Source organism: Telopea speciosissima, chromosome 5, assembly GCF_018873765.1.
Source record: "Telopea speciosissima isolate NSW1024214 ecotype Mountain lineage chromosome 5, Tspe_v1, whole genome shotgun sequence".
Classification (NCBI taxonomy): domain Eukaryota; kingdom Viridiplantae; phylum Streptophyta; class Magnoliopsida; order Proteales; family Proteaceae; genus Telopea; species Telopea speciosissima.
Genome location: NC_057920.1, coordinates 44,221,380 through 44,237,453, shown reverse-complemented (window position 1 = coordinate 44,237,453; position 16,074 = coordinate 44,221,380). Strand labels below are relative to the sequence as shown.

The 16,074-nt window shown below is 42.4% G+C and overlaps 1 protein-coding gene across 2 annotated transcripts in view; it reads right to left on the bottom strand.

Annotated features, from left to right (window-relative positions):
- The window catches only part of LOC122662230 (KH domain-containing protein HEN4), a 36,889-nt gene extending 21,920 nt beyond the window's left edge, over positions 1-14,969 (bottom strand). For both annotated transcript variants that reach the window (XM_043857807.1, XM_043857806.1), the window contains exons 1-3: positions 14,181-14,969; positions 4,953-5,384; positions 4,224-4,475 (exon numbers count right to left, since the gene is read on the bottom strand). In XM_043857807.1, coding sequence (XP_043713742.1) covers positions 4,224-4,475; positions 4,953-5,384; positions 14,181-14,954 — 1,458 coding nt within the window. In that variant the 5' untranslated portion in view covers positions 14,955-14,969. The remainder of the gene's footprint in view (positions 1-4,223; positions 4,476-4,952; positions 5,385-14,180) is intronic.
- Positions 14,970-16,074: the final 1,105 nt, after the last annotated feature.

The following is a 16,074-nucleotide window of genomic DNA, read 5'->3' as shown; positions in this document are numbered from 1 at the left end:
AAATGAAGTAGATAAAACTCCTAGACGAGGATGGCCTAAACGACGACGCTACCTATCCAGTTCAGCCAACGCAGACGTCGACGAGTCAGGAAGAGTAGCCTGGGAAACCAAAGCTAATGTGGAGTTATCAAGCATGTAGAGACCACCAACCACTTTACCAATGCCAATCGTACGACCCGCCTCCAAGTCCTAGAAAAGACAATGAATAGGGAAGAAAATTACTTTGCAATTCAAATCCTGCGTAAGACTACTAATAGAGAGTAAATTAGTAGAAAATTAGGGAACATGCAAAATAGAACAAAGGGACAATGATGGAATGCACTTAATGATGCCCTTCCTAGAAACAATGGAAAGGGAACTATCAGTCACACAGACTTTAATTTTACCTGACAAAGGAAAGTATTGAAAGAATTGAGTAGGAAACCTATCATGTGTTCAGTGGCACCTAAGACAATTATCTAAGAGGTGGACTACCAAAAGGAATACCTGACAGGGCATATGAAGATGGAGCAGAAGTCCCTGGCAAGGAGGTAGCAGAGGCTGTAGAAGGTGCTGATGAAGAAGAGGTGTCTAGCTGGGTCATTAGAAGACATAGGTGCTGAAGTTCCTCTTGAGAAAGAGAATGGTCTAAAGTAGTGTCCTCAGATGAAGTCTAATTAGCTTTGGTTCAAGAAGAACGACGTTGTACCCATCCTCGAGTATCACTGGGATGCTCATGTAATTTCCAACACATGTCTTTCGTATGTCTTTCCTTTCCACAAGAATCGCACTTCACCGGAACGTAATTAGGAGTGGAACGATCACCAGTACCACGAGAAAGGGCCCCCACAAGATGAACTTTGTGGACTAGAGAACAGGGCAGATTAGTCCTGGGTAACTGGGTGAATCATAGCATTGCAACGACTATCCTCAAATTGCACCATGGCATAAGTCTGCTCAAGTGTAGAAAAAGGGATCACGATTCAGGACATGAGCCCTAATCCGATCAAACTCAATATTGAGCAAGGAAATCGAAGACAAGAAGACCATCTTATTTTTTAAAGGCAACATCAGCATCACAGGTAATGATAAAGGGCCCATTAAAATCCAATTTTCGCCACATACAACGTAGGTTGGAATAATACTGGGAAAGAGAACTCTTGTTGTTTGGCAGCATGTTTGGCGGAGTTCGTAACATTGGGCAGCATTACCGATTTGTGAATAAGAGTCATTAGCAGTCTTCCAAATTTTGGCAGTAGTATCGAGAAGATAATCCCTAGCAATTTCAAGATCCATGAGTTGATGACATATGACATCCATAGTTGTCATGTTGTCACGGCGATCCACGTCGGTGGATGGGTGTCTAATCGATATATCGAGCGCCATGGCAACGTCGACCATGTTTTATTTTTTATTTTCTCTATTTTTAATGTCATTTAGTATGCTATATTTGGCTGTGTGTGTCACATGAAAAAATTACCAATACCCTCCCTCTCTGTCTCTCGACACTCTCCCTCTGTGTGTGTGTTGTTGTGTGCAAGGGAAGTAGAAAGAAAGAACAAAAAAAAAACTGTTGGTGACTTGGTGTTGCTATAGTGCTTTACCAATCAAAAGAAAATACAACAGCCATGTGTATTTCGCTGTCACTATCAAATGAAAAAACCCCTCTATGACTGAATATTATCTATAAAAAAAAAGGAGAAGAGGAGTCTCCGGAAGTGAAGAAGACAAAGAAGTGAAAAGAAGAACTGAAAAAGCAATGGGAGGAGAAGAAGAAGAACTGAAGGAGTGAGAAACCCCCTCTCTGTCTCCCGCAGTCTCGCTGGAGTCGCGACTGTGTGTGAATGAGTGAAAAGAAGAATTGAAGAAGAACTGAAGAAGAAGAACTGAACAGAAGAACTGAAGGACAGAGTTGTCGGAGGACTGGGAGGAGAAGAAGAAGAAGAAGAACCACCAAATAAAAAAAATAATCAATTACAGCAATTACTTACCTGCTTGAAGAGGTTGGCCGACAGCCATTCGAAGAAGTGAAAAAGAACTGCGTCTCTCTATCTCACGACTCTCTCCTCTGTTCTCTTTTTCAATTTCTATTTCTCCCAAGAGACGAGAGTTAGGGCATAGTTTATTGTTTTAAGTTTTTTAACTTTTTTTATGTTAATGCGTATTGCAAGTGTAACTTAAAAAGGTTTAAAGTATCGACCGATACGATACAATACGGACCAATACGTATCGGTATCGGTCGATACCGATACGATACATACCGATACGTCTCCTTTTTTAAAAAAAATGAATTGTCTCGAATTGTATCGATATGTATCGACTGATACGGGCCGATACGATACGCTACGACCGATACGTATCGATACCATCGATACGTCCAGTAAAGGGTTTAGTGGGTGGTTTAATACGTATCGGCCGATACGGCTCGATACATCACCGATACGTACCGATACATACCGATACGCACCGATACATACCGATACATTCTATAAAAAAGCCATTTTCACTCACAGACTCTATACAATTCCTAATCTAACGAAAAAATGAAGGAAAACTCTCAACTACGAGTCTAAAATCTTGAATTTAATCTTGGTTTTTCACACTTTTAAATTAAAAAACGAATCAAGGAGTGCTACAACATCATCCTTTGCATTATCCAATACTCTTCATGGCTATAGACGATTACAACATGTGAGAAACTTTATCTTTTATAACAATTTCAATTTAATGCACTTGTTTGGTTATACATTATTCACCATTTTAGGTTTTATGCATGACACTTATTATATATTGCTTATTTATATTGTTTTTTGTTCCAAAAGTGTATTTCCATGTGTATCTAGAACATTTCTATGCGTATTTGTATTGTTCGATACGTATCTCCAAAACGATACGATACGATACGATACGTCTCTTAAAATCACCCGACCGATACGATACCCGATACCGATACTTTAAACCTTGATTAAGATAAAAGCATTATCTTTTAAAAGGTTACAAAAATTAATAATTATTTAAAACTTAAGTTTTATACACTTGAACATGAATATCAGCCGATATGGCCATATATCGTGGTATGGCATCCATGTCGGCACCATGGAGGCCATATCGGTCGATATCTTACATATCCCATATCGTTGGTCGATATGCCCACTATTCCAATGATATGACGCCATGACAACTATGATGACGTCACAAGAAAGTTGGATGTCACTCATTTATCTTGAGGAGGACCAGCATCAATCTACTTAACAGTTGTCCCTATACTGTAACCAGAAAGACTACGAGAACCAATGGCAAGAATACAAGACCACAACCACATCAAATAATTGCTCCCATTCAATTTAATGCAGCTAGCAGGGAACGGAAGAAAGTCACGTTGATAAGCTCCTTCGCGTCTAGTAGATGCGGTGGAGATCTCAGAGTCGGTCATTGTTGTTGTTCTAGGAATATCTCAAGAACTCAACAAAACATAAATATTGTGCAATGGATCCAACAAAGAACATCAAGAAATTCTAATAGAAGAGGGATTTAAAACAAGGCAATGATAAAGACCCTTGCTGGTAGGTAACTCACCACCAAGGGTGAAGAAGAGGAGGTAGAGGCGTAAGGTGGAGTCACGACCAAGAGAAAGAGAAGGCAGTGATGGCGGCGGTGGTGTCTAGCGACCCTAGAGGCGAGACCGAGAGAGAGAGCTAGGGTGACGACGGAAGGCTGGTAGTGGTTGACGGCGCAAAAAAACGAGAGGAGAGAGAGGAAGGTGTTCTAGGGTTTTGTGACAGTGCATTAAGGTTATATATATATATATATATATATTATTTATTATATATTATATAAATATATTTTTTATATTTATAAATATAAATTTTTATAAATATTAAATCAAAATATGCATATTTTGATGGGCATCCATTCCCAAAACCAAAAAATTCTTCTGGTGTTCTTCAGGAAGATGAAAAAAAAAATTTAATGTATAGTAGAATGGCGTGCTAACTTTGATTTCAACTACCAATACTTCCCCCCTCAAACTCGCTCTTAGGTCCCAGGGAAGAAAAGCATGCAGGCAGTAAACAGGATAAGAGATTCATTACTGATTTGACTGGGAAACAAAGAGTTCCTCCCTTCCACATACTATACATAGGTTCACTCAATTCAGACAAGCAACATCATTTAAAGTAGAGAGGTTTTATGAATAAGCGTGCACAACATGTTAACAAGAATAGAAAAAGCATTTAATAATATACCTGCACGACATCATCAGTTTGTCCGCCACATTTTGGACCTTGTTCCTTTCCAAAAACACGTATGCTAGCACCAGTTGCTCTTCTCATTTCGACCACAATGGTCCCTCCTTTGCCTAATAAACAACCAACCTGCTGGGACTGTACAAGAAGCCTAGCAACAACTGCCGCACCTGGCTCAAATCCAATCTCAGCAATTCTAGAATGGACACGAAGTACAGCATCCTGTGCAGGAGAATGCTTTTGTTCCGGAGACTGCAAAATAAAAAACCACAAAAACAGGGGGGAGGAAATCAAATGATAACAAAAATGGTTCCATACTTCCAATGAAATTCAACCTAGTGAATTATCTTACAGACTTTTCCATGACACAATTGAAAACATGTGGCAAAAGAGCACAATAGGATCTCAAATCCTGTTGGTACCGTTCAGAGAGGCATTAGTTTCAAAGGTAATCCAATTGGATGATCATAACACAGCAGATCAATCTACTGCAATTCCTTAGCCAGAGATACAAGAAAAAAAAAGGCAAATCCACGTACACTACTAACCAAGTCATTAGCATTGACAGGTATATTATCCAAGTTGATGAACAATCAGAAAAATGAGATTCCCTATGAGACCCACTATGTGGTGATTAAAGTACCGCAATTGGTAGACCAACCACAATTTATAACTGAAAAGTGTACCTATACAAATAAAGGAACTATAATTGAAAAGGAGTACACATGCCTCTCGTGCAGATATGACAACAACCCGCTCATCGGAATCAGGTGCAGCATCAGCTATTTTGATTGATGCCCCGGTTTCACCTTGTAAAGCCCGTATAATACAGCCACCTTTACCTATCAAACTGCCAACTTTGTCAATTTGGCATAACAACCGAAACATGATTTCCTCCTCCAGTACCTTCCTGTGGCCGGCAACAATGTTTTCTGGTCCTGGAACTGAAGAACCCCTGGAATGATAATCCACAGCATGGAGTCCAGATACATAACCCCTCTGAGAGAATTGGTCTACCTGAGTAGACATGCTGGTTCCTCGCAACACTGCCCCTAATGGTTTAGCAGAATTAGTGTTGGCAGCATCTGTCCTAGGGTTGTCCTGGAGACAGCTTGAAACTGATAATAGTGCTTTTTTTACAGCTGAAAAGATCCCTGTTATCTGATGAGCAGAAACACCAGAATCAATAAAACTTTACACACATAAAATATTGCTGAATGAACAAAAAACTAAATATATAAACAATTTGAAGTTAAACAACTTTATAGGAGAGTCATACGACTGGTTATGATGTATGGTGCAGAATGTTGAGCAGTTAAGAAGCATCGTATAGATAAACTCTGTAGCGGAGCTGAGGTTGTTGAGATGGATGTGATGAAAGACAAATCATAAAAACAAAGAGGCCAAAACACTGTTCACGTGAACAGTGTCACAGCCCCTTATTTTCCCTTGGTGAGAATATTATTAGCAGATCCTTGATGGGGATCACATGAGAATCCAAGTATTGACAAGAAAGAGGATCGGCTGCAAGAAGACGTGAAGATCTGATTTTATTTTGTTATTATTCTCTTAGTAGTACTTGGTCACTAAATCTATTAGTTTCTATTTTAGTTATTCTTGCATGTGGCTGAACTACAAAGCCAAGTAGTTTCTAATTTTAGTAACCTTCTATTTTAGTTAGGTTTTAGTAGTTTCTATTTCCCTACTTTCTATTTTCAGTTAGTTTCTCTTTTAATTGTAAGCTTGCATAAGCTATTAATAGCCCCCCACCCCCTATTGTACTGAAGGAACAGAATTTTGAGAATAGAAAATTGCTGGCCAAGCTTGCCATCGAATTATGGGAGAACCTCTTTGTTTCAACAGCTGGGATAGCTGTGGGTGAGAGCCCCAAGCTGAGAGAGCCATAACCCTACCCCCTTCTCTTCTTCCCCTACTCGAACTCCACATTCTCTGTTGTTTGAGACCACAATCGAGTGGTGCTGCTGCATAAGTGACGGACCAGAATACATCCCCATATTCAACTAGAAACTGCTGTTGCTGCTGATCACAACCACAAAAGGATCGTGTCACCTCTGCAGATCAGTTGTCTGCCCAAAATTCTTCAACAACTTCAAGCCTACACTTCTTTGTAACCTAAGCCTTGTTTCAGTAGGGCTTTGGAGGGCTGAACCCTGTCAAGGAGAACTACACTCGATCCCCGTTTGGAGTCCAAGTTGCTGCTGGTTTGCAAGATTTCAACAAACTTTCTAATTTTGATTCCAGTTCATATCTCAGCAACCAGCCATCATAATAGGTTGAAATTTGGAGCACAAGGCTCTCTCCTCATATCCTCGACTCGATCCAAATCTGGAACAAAACTGCTGGCTGATTTGGTTTTATTTCTCCAAGTTACTAATTCTGATTTTGTTGCTATTTTGATGTTCTGCTGCAACCTATCATTGATCCTACTGTAGAGTAGTTCATACTTGAACCCCTTCTACATTATTTGGTAACAAAGCCTAACACCTTTAGGGTTGATGTTAATACAAGGAAGATGAAGTCAGAAGTTCCTTCCTTTGCTGGGCAGAGGGATCTAGTCTTCTTCTTTGATTGGTTGGATTCTCTAGAGGAATATTTTGATTGGTACAGCCTAATAGAGGAGTGGAAGCTTCAACAAGCACCTACCGGAACATATGCGAAGAAAGCTCTCCCTTCGACAAGATTACCACCAAAAGACACTTACACTTGAAGAGAGTGTGAAACAAACATTTATAGCCAAGTTTGGTTCCCATCGCCCTTCACCTCCAACAAATGCCACCATGGAAGTCGTTGAAGTTTCGAAGATAGAAGAGCAACAAGAGAAGGCAGACTCAATTATCACAGCCATTGAATCCATTCTGGAGATGTTGGTGTGTGAAACACAGTTTGATGATGATTGGGCTGTTAATGTTGCCCTTGAAGGGGAAGAGTGTGAAGACACCTTGAATGATAACAATGATATCTATGAGGTTAATGTTGAAGTTCCAGCAATTTCTATCGTCATGGAAGAGTCAGTCCCTGATGTGTCGAATATCGAAGCGTACATTGAAGAGTTTGAAGCAGAGAATGTTGAAGACACAATTGTAGAAGACCACATGGAAATGATTGCTGATTTCGAAGTCAAGCACATAGAGTTCGTCATGCTACCAGAGTTCTTTGAAGAGAAAGTTCCAGACCTTGAAGACTACATTCCTAACATCCACGAGCTGTCTAAGTAGTATTATGATTTGAAGACAGACGTGCACAACAAGAGATCAGTCCTACCCTCTTCAAAATTCAAGGTCAACATTTTTTTAAGAGAGGGAGAGTTAATGTAGGACAAAACATGAAGACAAAGAGGCCTGTTAGAATTATCGGGATCCCAGAGGATCTCGAGATGGATCCTTCTGGGGGCCCTTTTGTCTTTTGCTTATTTCTTGTGGGTTACTCTTGTGATGCTATTTAATTAAGTGGAATAGGGAGTTCTAACCTATCGGTTGAACTCCCAAAGGTTACAGCCTACGTTATTCTTTCTTCTCTCGTTACTTCTTCTCTTTTCTCTTTATTATTTTACATGGCATCAGAGCTAGATCCTTAGGGCTGCTACATCGCTCTAATATTTTGTTCTTGTTCTCTTTTCATCTTTCTTCACTTTATTCTTGGGTGATTGATCTTTGATTGGTTTGCGGTTTCCTTTCCTATTCGTTTGAAGGGGGTGCAGCACCCTATGCTGCTTTATGGGATTTTCAAGAGACTAGTTCATGTTTCTTATTGAGAACTAGTCTTTCTTGTGGTGATTGGTGATCGGTATAGGACTGATAATTGCGACTTCATGTCAGGTATGAATTGTTAGTTGTTTGGAGATTTATATCGATCAGCTTTGGATCGATTTTCTGGATAGAGTGTTTGCTTCATATCAATCAACCTTTGATCGATTTTCTGGATCAGACTAGTATCGATTTTCTGGGCAGAATAGTTCACGATTTCTGGACAGATTTTTGGATAGATTTTTGGATCAATTTTCTGGGCAGAATAATTCACGATTTCTGGACAGATTTTTGGATCGATTTTGTGGTGATTATTTTTTTAATCTCTTTCGATGGATAATAATTAGAATGTGGTGACAGAAGTGATGTCTTCTTCACATCGTATTATGGAAAAGAAATTAGAAGGTGCTAGCAACTTTCAACACTGGAAGCACATAGTTATGTTGGTATTGACTGGTCGTGATCAGCTGAAGCACTTAACAGAAACAAAGCCGGCTGTTGATGCAGCGTGGATGTCATGGATGCACGTATTTTAGTACAGCTTTTGAATTGTATGGATCAACAAAGTTGATTTGGTCACCCATATCCGTACTGTGAAGGAACTGTGGGAGTACCTGAATGTTTTATATTCATGTGTGTATAATTTGTCCCGTATTTATGAACTGTCACAGGATTTTTATCGTGCTGATCAGAAGGGTCGTCAATTGACCCAATATTGTGCTGATTACAAGATGTATGAGGAGTTGAATGTGATACTCCCTATCAGTTCTGATGTAAATCAGATGCAGACCCAGCGGGAGCAACTCGCAATTATAAGTTATTTGGCAGTCTTGGAAAGGAGTATGATTCAATTCGCTCCAATATTTTAGGTGGTGATAAGATGCCCTCTCTTGCTGATACCTTCTCCCGGGTTCTTCGTGTTTCTCGTGAGAAGTCTCATGATCCCACATCAGTTACAGGTGACAGTTCAGCCCTGGCAGCTTCTGGCCGTGGGAATGGAGTAGGACTTGGTCGTGGGAGCGCTAATGTTCCAGGGAAAGCTCCTGGTTTTGTTCCTGTTGATGGTGGTCCTGGGATGTATCACCACTGTGGCAAACCGGGTCATATTCAGTGCTTGTATTGCAAACCTTCACTACAACAGTTTGCCAACTCTGCAGCTAATACAGAGTCTTCTACTGCACTGAGGAAAAGGTGGTGACTATGTCTGCTGAGAATTATGCAAGTTTCACTCAATTTCAGATTTCTCAGCCTACTTCTTCCTCCACTGCTACTTTTGTCAAGACAGGTAATGCCACTGCGTGTCTCTCTTCTTCTCGTCCCTGGATTATTGATTCAAGTGCATCTGATCATATGTCTGGATTTTCAGGTAATTTTTCATCTCTTTGTCCTTCTGAGTCTAGTGTTACATTAGCCAATGGTTCATTAACCAAGGTTAATGGCACTGGAATTGTTCATCCTAGTACGAATTTGTCCCTTTTAGATGTTCTTTACTTACCTGGTTTCCCTTTCAATTTATTGTTTGTGAGTAAGTTAACAAATACTTATAATTGTTCCATAACTTTCTACCATGCATCTTGTGTTTTTTAGGATCTTAAGTTGAAGAAGACGATTGGTAGGGAGCGTGAAAAAAGGGGGTTGTATTTTCTTGAGGACTCTCCACCAGTTGTATGCTCCAGTATTTTATCTCCTCGTGAAGTTCATTGCCGGTTGGGACATCAATCGTTACAGAGCTTGAAGAAGCTTGATTCTAGTTTTCAGTCTAGATGGTGAGTCGTGTCAGTTTGGAAAGCTCCACCGTGTGAGTTATTCCCCTAGAGTCAATAAACGGTCTGCGCACCTTTTTATTTAGATCACTCCGATATGTGGGGTCCTTGTCCTGTTGCGTCTAAGTTAGGATTTCAGTATTTTGTTACTTTTGTTGATGACCATTCCAGGGTCACTTGGCTTTATCTAATGAAAAAATCATTTAGAATTGTTTTCTAATTTTTGTGCATTTGTTATTGAAATACAAACTCAATTTAATAAGAGCATTGGTATTTTACACAGTGACAATGCAAAAGAGTATTTTTCAGCACCCTTCAATTCTTTTATGGTTAGCCATGGTATGATTCACCAATCTTCCTGTTCAGACACTCCATAACAAAATGGGGTGGTTGAACGGAAGAATAGAAAAGTTACTTGTTCCATTCTTTTTTAACGGAAGGTACCACAGATTTTTTGGGCTGATGTTGTTCTTACTGCATGCAAGGTACTAAAACTCGGGTCTCGGTGAGGATCATCAATTTTATTGATCCTAACAAGGAACTCTGTGAAGTAGAAATTAGTGGTTATAAACATGACAATTCTCGAAACAATCATGAATCGTCTCTCTCCCTGCCGGATGCTTCCCTCCCTTTCTCCCTGCCGGAGCTCCCGGCAGGCCTAACCCCATTCCCCCTGGTTTGTCCCTCCTTCCCTTGAAGCATGCAGGCTCCTTCCCTTGCTGTTTCCCCACCTTTTTCTCCCCCCTCCCCTTTCTCATTCTCCATCACCTGCTTCTCTGTCTGCTTCCTAGCCAGCCCCTGGTCCTCCCTGTTTTCCAATACCTCCTCTGCTGGCTCCGATGTTCTCCCCCTGCGTATTGTGGCCCCTGCTTCGGTGAGCCTCGAAAGTGGCTTTGTGCCCTACTGACTTGCTTGTTAATGAGGCTCTGCTCTGGGAGAATTGCCCGGTTGGAAACTTCTTGGGATCTCGTCCTCCCTTCCTTCTTGTCAAATCCTCCCTCTCCAAGCAATGGCGTCCACAGGGGACCTTGGACACCTTCCTACTTGACAACAGTTTTTTCATTTTCAAATTCTCCTCTCCTTTGGACAAGACCCGCGCCCTTGAAGGAGGTCCCTGGCTTCTAGGGAAGAAGTCGATCTTCCTTCATCAAAGGCATCGACAGTTGTAGCTTAGGAGATTGGACCTGTCCACTATTCCTCTGTGGATTTCGTTACCAGGCTTGCCACTCCATTTCTGGTGTACCAATGGGCTCAACCATGTTGGATCCGTTCTTGGCAAACCTTTGTTTTTCGATGTGAGAACCAAATGCAAGGATCGATTGGCTTATGCGAGAATCTATGTTGAAGTCTCTGCGCATGAGCCCCTCCCTGCCTTCATCACTGTTCATGAAGGAGACGACTACTCTTTTGAACAAGAAATTCATTACAAATGGAAGCCCCCCAGTGCTTAGTCTGCAATGTATTCGGCCACGACTCCCTTCACTGTACTCCGGCAGGAAAGGATTGCGCTGTTGTTGTTCCCTCCGCCACTGAAATCCCAGGTCCTGGAGTGGATGCTGAAGAGGGCGCTGCTGTAAGAAAACCTTCGAATGTTCTAATCGCCCACGATGGTGCTGACCCTGCTACTGAAGATGTCGCCGCGGAGACTGTTCATCATCTTCCTGGGCATAGATCTCTCTCTCGCGGCAGGCCGAGAACCAGGCACGGCGCCGGAACTTTCTTCACATTAAGAATCCTCCCAATCAGAGCTCCAAGGCCCCGTCACTGTCGAACCCCAGTCTGTACAAAACAGTCAGAACCGATTCAGTTTGCTGGAGAACTGTGACGATTTGGAGATCTCTTGCCCTGAAAAGCCTCTTTTTTAGGTTATTCCTCGGAGTAGGTCAAGGATGACACAAGCTGCATCAGCTGTTCCTTCCATTCCAAGCTCTGGAAGAGTCGTCGAGCCTTCCTACCCCATGATAGAGACCCTTACTTTTGGTAATCTCCCTTTGGCCTCTAGTGCCTGCGACTCGATCTCGGTTTTGGCCTCTGCTGCCAAAGGGACCTTTATGCCTGCTTCGCCTCTCGAGCCTGCTGACGTTGTCTCAATAGGCCCCTCCACTTTACATGCTAGCACCCTTCCTGTTTCTTCCAATCCTCTTGTGGAACCCCCTCTTCCGTTGACGGGTCCTTTTGGTATTACCCATTTCACTTTTCCCTCCTTTGCTAGGTCTGGGTCGGGTATTCTTCCTAACCCTACTATTTCTTCATCCCCTTCGCCGGTCATCTCCATTTCCACGCCCTTCACGGCAACCCCGAAAAACTCATCCTCCCCCTTTCACATCTGTCTCCCCCCTCGGCAAATCCTATAGATGTCACCACCACAGTGAAACTAGATCTCGCTCAGTTCTGTCTCGACTCCTTAAGTCATCAATGCCCCTGCTTCGTCTTCCCTCATGATTATCGGTTCCATTTGGAATTCTCGAAGGCTGAATTCTGCCTCGAAACAAGTCGTTGTTTGCTCCCGTATCCGCTCCTCTCACTCCTGTTTTTGTTGCCATCTAGAAACCCATATCAAAGAACCAAACTCCCAAAAAACCCTCTCCTTCAGAGCCCCTGGTTGGTCTTTGCTATCCAAATACTCCTCCTACCCCAATGGCAAAATTTTTCAAAAAAGTTTACATAATTCTGCGGAAGTTTCATTTTAGGATTTCAAAGTAAGAACTTGCACTTGAAGAATTTGGTGATATCGTAGGGTCGGGGTTAGGCGAACACATGTCGAACCGATGCGGGGATCAAGGTACTAAAACTCGGGTCTCGGTACCAACTCGGCCCTTGGAAAAACCGAGTCGAGTCGAGATCTCGCCGAGTTGGTGCATGTTTTTTTCCAACTCGAAGCCTCAACTCGGTGGGTTTTAGACCTAGTTTAGGTCTGAAACTTGATATTCAACCTATTTTAGGTCATTTAAACACAATGGCACTATCTGATTTTGCAAAATCAAAATCCAAATATAAGTTTCAATTCGGACCATAGGTTGGTAGGCGATGACGTACTAAAATACCCTATTCTACACATAATTTAGTAATAGAAAGCAAGCAAAACATTCAATTAATAGCTAAACAACTTAAATAAGAATTAGAAATGTTAAAGTGATACATCAAACTGTTTAACAGTGTTACAACTATCATCACATAAAATGACTTTGAATCAAGTATTCAATCCCCGCTAGTATCACATAGTCTTCCCATGACATAGTGTTGTTGTAATGTTGCATATAGTGCTCCACAGCAAGAATATAAGAGTTCTGTCGAGTTAGGTAAGTAAATACATAGTAGATGGGTCATTTCCATGGGTCAACCCGAGATCTCGACCAGATATGCCGAGCTCTGTCGAGTTAGGTAAGTAAATACATAGTAGAAGGGTCATTTCCATGGGTCAACCCGAGATCTCAACCCGTGACCTCGGCGAGACATTGCACTTTTATGTACCGTATGCCATCTCGTCTTGGTTTCTCAAAAAATCGAGAAACTCGCAGAGATCTCGCCAGGTCGAGACGAGTTTTAGAACTGTGGCGGGGATGCTGGGAACCTCAGGTACAGGTTCTTCTCTTAGGCTTTAAAACAACCTGGGTACAAACCGAGCTATGAATTGTACGGGTTCATGATCAGGGTTTTGGGAAGATGAGGCAATTCGGGGTCGTTTGAAAGGGGTTATGAACTGCTTTGCAAGCGAGAAAGATTGAAAGGGGTTATGAACTTTTGGATTGAATGACCCTGCAAGGCTGCAATCCAAACCAAATTACTTATTTCCACATTTTTGCCACCAATGAGAAGAAGGCTGCAAACCATTTCCTCTTCATGCCTCTGCAGGTTCAGTCTTCTTTCCCAATAAAGATTAAAGACTGTTGCGTCTTTACTTGTCACTTTTCTCGAGGTTCTGCAATAGTTTTGTTTTTTCCTATTTTACCTCTGCTGACATCTTATCTCCACATGATTCCTTTAAACTGAATTTGCAAAAATTACCCTTCCACTCCAACCAACGTAGCACACTTAGTAGGACAACAGAAATAATAGTGAATCTAACTCATATAGTTAATATATATATATATATAAAAGAAATAAAAAATACAAAGTGACAGTTCAAAGTTCCAAGGACAAAAAGTATAGAAACTACAATCAAAAGCCATGGTGTTATGAGTGGAAAATCAGCCCAAGTCTTACACAGAGATGAACTCAGATTAAACTACCTTTTACTAACATCCTGCATTGCCCATATAGGAAAAGAACCAATTTCAAACACTAGATGGAAAGGGAATTATATGAAAAATTCTTCTGTCCATTATCATAAGCTCAATGTTTGGTTTTCCAATCTCAATCAGAATAATAACAATAAAAAGTAATGCAGTGATAAGGATAGTTTGAAATAATTAAAAGGCCGAGGCTTTTGCCTGGATCAACTCATCTCCAGGAGAAGCACAAGCTGGGATATGATCTTTAGGAAGGATTCTAACTTGAGCTCCACTGTTCTGTCTGATCTTCTCCACAATCTTTCCCCCTCTTCCAAGCACACATCCTACCTGATTACTTGGCGCTAACAACCGACACACCACTGAGCTCTGAGTGGGCCCTGCATTCGCTGTCTTCTCTTCCTTCTCCTTCTCCTTCTCCTCTCCATCTTCGCTCTCCCCTAAAACTCCCAACCTTTCCTCATCCACTTTCATCATCCTCTCAAAAACCCTAACCAGTGCCAACTGGGCGGGCGACGCATCTTCTTCGCCCAAATTTGAATTATTTGAATTCCCCAATTCCTCGCCATCGCTCTCTCCACCACCATTGTTATTGCTATTGCCATCGACATTGTTGTTCTCTTTCTTCTTTTTCATGGTTTCGGCAACGATGAGAATGACGCGCTCATCACATCCAAGGACGGACTCGTCGATGCGAATCTTGGCGCCAGTTTGTTCACGGAACTGGCGAATGATTGCGCCACCCTTGCCAATGACTCCACCGGTCTTCACTGCAGGGCAGAGGATCCGGAAGAGGGTTTCGCCGGCCGAGAGCTTGAGAGGTGGAGGGGGTGGCTTGAAGGAGATAGATGAGGCGGTAGAGGATGAAGACGGGTGGCGACGCTTGGTGGAAGAGGCAACGCCGCCGCCATTGGGTTCCAATCGATCGACGGTGCAAGCATCGAAGTGGCGTTTGGGGACGAGTGAGCCCTCCATGATGGCAGCGGCAGCCCCAACTTATTTTCCCTCTCACAAATTTTTCGTTCTTTCATCCTTTTTACCGCTTTTCTGTATGACCCAAAAAAAAAGGGTTATTGGGTTACCAAGCACATGTCCCCACTCTTCTCTCTCGCAATCTCGTTCTAAGCATGCCCTTACCAAGCACATGTCCCCTGATCTTATTTGGGACCATACCTTTCATGGATACGTTATTGGGTTTTCAAAACCTATTAAGGAGTTCTGTTCATTTTTAGGCAAACTTTGGGATTCCTTTGGAGCGTTGTCTGTTAAATGTTTTGACAAAGGAAGTTTTTCTATTATGTGCTCTCCCCTCCCACAAACAGACTATTATGGACTCCTCTCCGTGGTGGTTCAATAAATGTCTCCTCCACCTTGTTAAGCATTCTTTCGATGATCTCTGTTGTGTCAAAAAATCGTCGGGCGGTCCTACGAGTGCCATCACCTGCAAGAGGACCTAGAAGTCACCAGAGAGAACCAGTGTGGTTCCGGCCTAGGACTCTCCGATGCCAAAGTCAGATCTCCTGAGTAAAAAGATGAATAGTGATTATTCAAGATAGGTTGAGAGTGTGAGATATCTCTTCTTTTATAGTGGTCTATGGCAAAGAGGAGAGTCCAAGTTTGATGACGAGTGTGCCGTTGAGTGGATAGAGGTCCTAGGTAGTAGGGCTCTATCCTGATTGGCCATCTCCCCGCGGGAGGGAGTGTCCTGGTGGTATCAAGATCCTTGGCGAATAGATACTCGTGTGTGGTGATAACGTCATTAGTGCTTGAATCCGTCTGGGTGACGTGACTTCTAAGCGGTGGCCCAAAGTCCTGGTGGTGGCATAAGTCTGCAGTGACACGATTGGGTCATAGACGAGCGGCATCGGTGTCCGTGTACATCACGTCCGCGTCCATGATGCCGCGCCTGGGTGTGAGACCACGCCTGGGTAAGGCCCCGCCTGGGTGAGGCCGCGCCTGGGTGAGGCCCCGCCTGGGTGTAGGCCGCACCCGGGTGGGACCCCCGATTGGTTCTCCTTGATTCAGGAGCTGGTCACTTTGTGACACGTGGCAGCCGCTGACTGGTTCGGTGAATCTTGGATGTATCATTTGCCCC